This window comes from Gracilinanus agilis, chromosome 6 (assembly GCF_016433145.1).
Source record: "Gracilinanus agilis isolate LMUSP501 chromosome 6, AgileGrace, whole genome shotgun sequence".
Lineage (NCBI taxonomy): Eukaryota > Metazoa > Chordata > Mammalia > Didelphimorphia > Didelphidae > Gracilinanus > Gracilinanus agilis.
In genome coordinates, this window is record NC_058135.1 from 64,852,774 (window position 1) to 64,861,756 (window position 8,983).

General features: G+C 36.9%; 1 protein-coding gene across 1 annotated transcript in view; it reads left to right on the forward strand.

Moving 5' to 3' along the window:
- Positions 1-8,983, forward strand: part of TLR3 (toll like receptor 3) — a 19,212-nt gene that overhangs the window by 5,892 nt on the left and 4,337 nt on the right. The window contains exons 2-3 of the mRNA XM_044680440.1: positions 1,958-2,149; positions 4,967-6,810. Of these exons, the coding sequence (XP_044536375.1) occupies positions 1,958-2,149; positions 4,967-6,810 (2,036 nt within the window). The remainder of the gene's footprint in view (positions 1-1,957; positions 2,150-4,966; positions 6,811-8,983) is intronic.

Consider the following 8,983-nt stretch of genomic DNA (forward strand, 5'->3'; position numbering starts at 1 on the left):
CTCTCTCTCTCTCTCTCTCTCTCTCTCTCTCTCCCTCTCTCTGTCTCTCTCTCTCTGTCTCTCTCCCCTGTGATGGAGAATTTCCATTACAGAAACTTCTTCCACTACTTATAATTTAAAATCTTAAGACAATTGTCTAGGTCTTTGAAATAAGTAATTTGTGCAGAATCATACAACCAGCATATGTCACAGGCAGGATTTAATTTTAGACATTTATTACCCTGAGACTGACCCTATATCTGCTTTGCCTTGCTGCCTCTTTATATGACAATTTTGTTGTTTACAAAGCATTTTCCTCCCCCAAAACTCTATGAGGTAGATAGTGAAGTACAATGAGCTTCAATTGTATAGATCAGAAAACTGAGATTTGGAAGCAATTAAATATTTTACTCAAAGCCCCAAGATTAGGATACAAATCCAAGTTTCCTAACTTTAGGACCAATGCTCTTTCAACTAGTATGTTGCATAGATTTCATTAGCTTTTTGTTCATATCTGGATTTAAAAATTACTCAACAATTATTCAGCCTTATCAATGTCATTTTTCAAGTGCTTCATGCTCCAAATCAGTGGTTCCCAAATTTTTTTGGCCTACCGCCCCCTTTCCAGAAAAAATATTACTTAGCCCCCTGGGAATTAATTTTTTTAGATTTCAATAGCAATTAATAGGAAAGATAAATGCACCTGTGACCATCACCGCATTCCTAGATTACAGCAGCACCCACCAGGGGGCAGTAGCACCCACTTTGGGAATCACTACTCTAAATGGATAACTTCCATGTGATGAAAAGGTTACAAAGAAGCAAAACTAATTCTACTATAATGAAATCCTTTTTAAAAAAATGGTATCTTTTGTGCATCAGCTAAGGGGGACTATAGGGGTTTGGGGAGAGGGAAAGAACATGAAACATGTAACTATGGGAAAATATTGAAAATAAAAAATATAAAAATATATAAAAAAGAAATAAAAAAGGAAGGATTAAAAATTTTAAAATGGTATCTTTAATAGAGCAAAACACTATATACTCTAGTTAGAAGTTTAATTCAACTTGGTCCTATTAAACATTTAAATATTATTTAAACATCTTTTAACTCCAATGTAGTTTTCCCCACAAATTAATAGAGCATTTCAGTAGTCTTTTTCAGTACCTTATTGATAGTTTAGTATCAATCTTGGCTTCTTGAACATTATATAGTGGAGTGGTAAACTCTGGAAGATCCTACTAAACTGCACAGACATGGTGACAATCTGTATGCTTGTCATCCAAGGACAGGTTTATAAATAGGGAGAACCTCAAGACCCAACGGTTGATGAAATGATAATGATATTCCTAATCACACTAATCTTCATAGAGACAACATGAAATAGGAATTAGAGTCAGGAAGATGTGGGTTCAAATCCCAACTCAGATAACTTCTTTGCTGTAGGACAGTGAGTCAGTCATTTAGCCTTATTGTGCCTCAGCTTTCTCATATGTAAAATGGAGGTGATGAACTTAGCTTTTAAGATTGCTCCCATTTCTAAATCTATGATCCCAAGAAAACTATCTATTATGCCATGGAAAGGTTCCAGTATGCATTGGTGATTGTGATGATCATTGAACCATGAAGTATTTTTTAATTAAAAAAAACTTACCTTCCATCTTAGAATTAATACTGTATATTGGTTCCAAGGTGGAAGAGTGGTAAGGGCTAGGCCATGGGGATTAAGTGACTTACCTGGGGCCACATGGCTAGGAAATGTCTGAGACCAGATTTGAACCCAGGATCTCTTTTCTTTAGGTGGCTCTCAATCCACTGAGCCACCTAGCTGCCCTCAAACCATGAAGTATTGAAGTAATAATGGTGCACTCTACTTTTGACTTTGAGGAAAATTATAAGATGTCTTTTCAGATTGTTTCTAATTGGAAGACTAACATACATGTTATTATGTTTTTGTTTTTAATTTTCTCCCTTCAGAATTTACACTTATTAGACCTGTCCCACATTGGTTTATCATCTACAAAATTAGGAACTCAAGTACAACTAGAAAATCTCCAGGAACTTCTGTTAACTAACAACAAAATACACATGTTAAGAAGGGAAGATTTCGATTACCTTGGCAATTCTTCCTTGAGGAAGCTTGATTTGTCTTCAAACCAGCTGAAAGAGGTAAGAAATGGCATTGACTTTAGGTTGAGCTAGGTGTAAAAGAGCCCAATTGATGAGATTCCTAAGATACCTAAGAAAGGGGGTCAGAGCCTTCATTACTGCTTCTCAAAACACTTTGTTTCCTGTTATGTGGAGCTTGGAGAGAATCCACCACATCTGCATACAAGCTACCTGGAAAGGGAGGTAGAAGCCCTGCATTCTTGTTTCTCCAACTTACGTGATGTTGGGCCAGAAATGTTACTACTCTGGTCTCAAGTTGCCTCATCTACATGGGGAAAATGATGAACCCTTGGCCTATCAGAAACCAGAAAATTAAATTAGATGATCCTGAAGTCTCTTCCAGATGGCAGATTTATGATCCAATTACAAGATCATTTCCAACATTCTCTTCTGCCTTTTCTCCTCCAAGGTAACCATTTTTTTTTCTGTTCCTGGCTTTTCATAGGGGAACATTGTTCTATGATATTCATAATTTTTCAGGCATATTTGGAATTCCCAACTGAAATAGAATTTGAGGTTAGCAAAGAGCATTATTGAGATTTCTTAACTTTGTTTATGTCATAATTCCTTTGGAAATTTGGCAAAGACTAATAAGTGCTTATTGACTGACAGACTAGGGGCATCTTTTCAGAACAATATTTTAAGTGCACAGAAACAAATACATAGAATCATAAAGGAAACCACTTATAGATATCCCTTCTACATCACAATTTTTCCCATCGAAATTTTGATAATTATTGCAAGTTGGCATAAGAAATTAAATGGGATTTCTGCAGAAGCTGCAGAAGACACACAAAGGCCAACAGATGACACAGAAAGAAACTCAGAAATGCAATATATATATATCATTATATAACATCAACATATTTTAGCTTTTAATACCATAACCATACAGAATTTCTTTTACCACAAATATCTCATAAAAGAAAAAGAAAAAATTCAGACTTCTTTGGTACAAAGGAAGGGTCAAAAAATTGTATATGGATTTTCCAGATCTCGGGGTACCATACCCCTAACCCTCATAATGATCAAAGGGATACCCACATATTAAAATGTAGATACAACATTTTAAAACACACACACACACACACACACACACACACACAAAAGCACAAATTAAAAAAAGAAAACAAACAAGTTCAGGGACGCCAGGTTAAGAATCTTTGTTCTAGAAGTTACTCATCTTGTAAATGAAGAAACGAGCATACAGAGTTTAAATGATTTGTCCAAGTTCACACAAGACAGATTCTATCTCTAAACCCATCACTCTCCTTAGAAAATCATGCTGCCTTTTTAATCTTTTTGAATAAGAAAGAAAGTTGACTATTGTTACAGCACATTATGCCCTGCGTTAGCTAGACTCAGTAATGAGAGGTTTTGGTTATGACCCACTTCCTATTTCATCTAGTTTCTAGCTCTTTGAGAACAGAGCCAGGGTATTTTCCATATAGCATGTTTTGTAATATGCTTATGCCACTATTAGCTCAAAAGCATACTTTGTTTTGAGGTGAGTATGTTTTAATTGTTTTTAAGTCATTTCAGTTGTGTCTGACTCTTTATAACTCCATTTGGGATATTCTTGGCAAAATACTGGAACGGTTTGTCATTTCCTTCTCTAGGTAATTTTACAGGTAAAGAAACTGAGGCAAACAGGGTTAAGTGACTTGCCCAGGGTCTCACTGCTAGTAAATGTCTGAAGTCAGATTTGGACTCAGTTCTTCCTGCCTCCAGGCTAGACATTTTATCCACTGAGCCACCTGGATGCTCTACCTAAGAGGGCTTAGATATCAAAGTTTTTGGATAAAGGGAGGGATTGTGGAACAAACCGATTACACACTTCTTTTTATTAATTTTTTTCAATTACATACAGGAACAAATTTTGACAATAATTTTCTGACATTGAATGGACATTCTTCTTGTAGAATTCCAATATGACTATCTCTCATTGGTAAAATGCTATTTATTCTCCATGGATATTTTAGTACTGGAGTTGTAGCAAAATAAGATATAATGGTAGAACCATTTTTAGTGTCCCAGGATATTAATTTTATTCTAATTCCTCCAAGGAAGTCAAAACCTGCTCCTTCCTTCCCTTCTAATTTGTTTCCTATTATTATTATTAGCCATTATTATTGTAAAGAGCTGAAATAATATACACTTTAAAAATCTACATCCCAGGGGAAATTTGGTGACTAAAGTGGATAGAAAGTTAGACCTGGAGATGGGACTTGCAAGGTTCAAATATGGCCTTGGAGATTCCCAGCTGTGTGACCCAGAGCCAGTCACTTAACCCCCAATTGCCTAGCCCTTACCACTTTTCTGCCTTGGAACTGAGACATATTGATTCTAACTCAGAAGGAAAATAAACAAATAAAATCAAATCTACATCTCCTCAAAGTCATGTCACCTTCAAAAAAAAAATGTGTGAGGGCAGATCAGCTTCTCAGAGCAGCAAAACTATGCCTAACCTACAAACTAGCTAGAATTTATAAAGCACCTACTATGTGCCTTGCACTGTGCTAATCACTTTACAGTTTTAATCTCACTTGACCCTCATTACGATCCTTGGAGGTAGGTGTTATTTTTTCCCCTAATTTTAACATTTGGGGGAACTGAAGCAAATGAGATCTTAAGTGGCTTGCCTAGGATTCAAGAGCTAGTAAATGCCTGACCATAGATTTGAACTCATGTTTTCCCAGTTTCAGGCCCAATACTCCATCTACTGTATTACCTAGCTTCATACTTCTCTGAAGGGCTAAATATATTGTGAAATAAATTAAACACTAACTTTTTTCTTCTTTATTTTTATTTTTCCAGTTTTCTCCAGATTGCTTTCGGTCAATTGGGAAATTATATGACCTTTCATTGAACAATGTTCAGCTAGGGCCTGAACTCACAGAGAAGCTTTGTTTGGAATTATCAGGCACAAGTGTGCAGACCCTCAATCTGAGCAACATCCAACTCACCAAAATTTCCAACATGACTTTCAGAGGGCTGAACCAGGCAAATCTCACCATGCTCAACCTTTCTCATAATGGCTTATCATCGATAGCTAATGACTCCTTTGCTTGGCTTTCCCACTTGGAATGGCTTGTGCTAGAGTATAACAATATAGACCATCTATTTTCTCGCTCCTTTTATGGACTTTCCAGTGTAAAATACCTGAACTTGAAAAGAAGCTTCCTTAAACCAAGAAATTCCTTTCCTAAGATAGATGACTTTTCCTTCCAGTGGCTAAAATGTTTGGAATATCTTAGCATGGAAGATAACAGCTTTTCAAGTATTACCACCAATATGTTCACAGGATTAACAAATCTGAAATCTTTAAACTTGTCCAGCTCCTTTGCAAATTTACAGACTCTAACAAATACTACCTTCTCATCCCTTGCTTACTCTCCCTTACTTACTCTTAATCTGACGAGAAACAAAATCTCTCAAATAGAGAGTGGAGCATTCTCTTGGTTGGGCCATCTGGAGGTCCTTGACCTGGGCGTGAATGAAATTGGTCAAGAATTGACAGGCCAAGAGTGGAAGGGTCTGGAAAGCATCATGGAGATTTACCTTTCTTACAACAGGTACCTGACACTGAGCAGTAACTCATTTGCTTCAGTCCCAATCCTCAAAAGACTGATGCTCCGCAGAGTAGCTTGCAAACAACTGGATGTCTCTCCATCCCCTTTCCATCCTCTTCGGAATCTGACTATTCTTGATCTCAGTAACAACAACATCGCCAATATAAATGCTGAAATGTTGGAAGGCCTGGATAAGCTGGAAATTCTGGATCTCCAGCACAATAACTTGGCTCGGCTTTGGAAGCATGCCAATCCTGGAGGACCTGTTCGTTTCCTAAAAGGTCTTTCCCACCTCCATGTACTTAACTTAGAATCTAATGGCTTTGATGAAATTCCATCAGATGTCTTTAATGGTTTGTTCCAGTTAAGGGTGATCTATTTAGGATTAAACAATCTGAATTTACTTCCAGCTTCTCTTTTTGACCATCAGACATCCCTCAAGTCCTTGAGCCTGCAGAAGAATCTGATAACGTCTGTTGAGAAGAGTGTCTTTGGACCGGCTTTCCAAAATCTGACTGTTTTAGATATGAGTTTTAACCCATTTGACTGCACCTGTGAAAGTATAGCCTGGTTTGTTAACTGGCTTAATGAGACCCATACAAATATCGAGGACCTGCCTAGTCATTACCTCTGTAACACACCACCACAATATCACGGCACCCCGGTGATGCTCTTCGATACTTCTCCCTGCAAAGACAGTGCCCCTTTTAAGATGTTCTTCATCATAAATGCCAGTTTCCTATGCACTCTGATCTTCGTGGTCCTGCTTGTCCACTTTCAAGGCTGGAGGATATCCTTCTACTGGAACGTGACCATACACCGAGTCCTCGGCTTCAAAGAAATCGATCGTCAGCAAGAGCAGTTTGACTACGCAGCCTACGTAATCCATGCCCAACAAGACTCACGATGGATCTGGAAGCATTTCTCCCCCATGGAAGAAAAAGACCATTCACTCAGATTCTGCCTGGAGGAAAGAGATTTTGAAGCTGGTAGACCTGAACTTGAAGCAATTGTCCATAGCATAAAAAGGAGCAGGAAGATTATTTTTGTTGTGACACGAAATCTCTTGGAAGATCCCTTGTGTAAAAGGTCGGTTAAGATGGGTGGGATGTGTATGAGTTTTTCTCTTCATAATGGCAGCTAAGTGGAGCCATGTTGCAAAGGGGGCCAGTCTTGTGGTCAGAAAGAACTGAATTCAGATTTGACTTAATCTCCACCTTAGTTTCCTCACCTATAAAATGGAGATGATAATAGCACCTGAGGCAACTGAGTGGCTGTGGATTTTAAAATTAATATCCAATAACTAATTATTATATTTTATAAAGTTTTATTAATAATAAACTAACATAAAAATCTAACTAAAAAGCCCGCTCATGAAAGCAAAAGAGAAAGAAGGAAGAGCTACAGAACTTATAAAACAACAATGTGACCACACAAAAGTGGAGGTGAAGGAGAGATTAAAGGGAATTTGGAGAAATACTAAGGGACTTCTTGGGGATGAAGTCCAAGTTTCAAATCTCCATTTATACATGGCACAATGGATAGAAGACTGGGCTTGGAATCAGTAAAACTTATCCTCTTGAGTTCAAATCTAGCCTCAGATACTTTCTAGCTATATGATCCTAGGAAAGTCATACAAACCTGTTTGCCTCAGTTTCCTCATCTGTAAAATGAGTTTAGAGAAAGCAATGGCAAAGAAATCCAGTATCTTTGCCAAGAAAACTCTAAATGGAGTGAGGAAGAGACAGATATGACTGAAAAATGACAGTGTACCAAAAATAGCACCTACCTCCCATGGCTGTTGTGAGGATCCAATGATATACTGTTTTTGAAGTGCTTAGCACAGTGCCTTGCACAAAGAAGGTGCCTAATAAAAGCTTTTTCCCTTTCCCTACAAGAATATACACACATATTAATTTAATTTAATATATCATTATGTGTATATTTTTGCATATCCATATATCTACCCATATATGTATAATGTAGATATACATAACATATATATATTTATGTGCATGCATATATGGATATAAAGCTATATAATAGTTAATAATTAAATCCTGTTTACTATGTGCCAAATACTGGGTTAAGTGCTTTACAAAATTATTATCTCAAGACATGAGTGAAATTATTATCCCCATTTTATAAATGAAGAAACTGGGGTACATGGTATTTAAGTGATTTGATCAGAGTCACACAGCCAGCAAGTATCTGAGTCTGGATTTAAACCCAGGTCTTCCTGACACCAGGTTCAACCCCTTCTTTATCCACTGTACTAGCTCCATACAATCACACATATATATGTATATCATTCCTTACAATTCAGAGCTTTTATTATTTTTTATTTTTGAAAAAGAAATTGAAAGGAAAATAGTTTGGCATACATTTGAATATATATATTATATACATATATAAAATATTTTGTATATATATATATATATATATATATATATAATAAAGTGATAAACCAAAGGAGGAAAGAGTATCCAGGGTTAGAGGATGATGAGCAATGTCAAAATATGCAAAAATCTCAAGCAGGGTGAAGTCTAAGAAAAAATGATTTAATTTTAAAGACTGAGATCAGCGAGAATATTTTGAGTTCAAATGGTGGCACTGGAAGGCAAAGGGGTTGAAAACAAGTGTAGTGAGTGTGGAGTGAGCACACAGAGGGAGCTGGTGGAGGTGACTTACTGGTAGTTTGGCAGTGAAAAGGAGAGATATAGGTCAAAAGTTTGAAGGGATGCAAAAATCAAGAAAGTTTTTTTTAAATTATTTAATTAATGGGGAGAATGTGGCAATTTCTATGGACTTCAGGGATGTGGACTTCATATGCACATAGAAAGAGTTTGGAGAAGAAAAAAAATTGTAGACAAGTCAAGTCAACAAAGGAGACAGAAAGGAATGGGGAAAAAAGGCACAAAAAGGAAGATCACCCTTGCCCAGTAGGGGGACTACCATTTTTTTTTTTTCAGACTCCGGATCAAAGGAAAAGGGATAGTTGAGAACAGAGAGGGATTCTGGAGTATGAAGTAAAGGGAGATGAGAAATCATTCAAAGGATAGATGACTGCTTTTCTCAGTGAAGTAGGAGTAAGACATAGTCAAATAAGTTTTTTAGACTTGAAAAGATGAGAGAAGTTCTGGAATAGTTGGTGAGAGGATCATGATAGAGTCAATTAAGGAAGACGAAAAGGAACACTACCCAATTTGGTTGAAAATAGATACCATCACCTCGTCGTGAACCTAATCTACAAAGCTGTGTG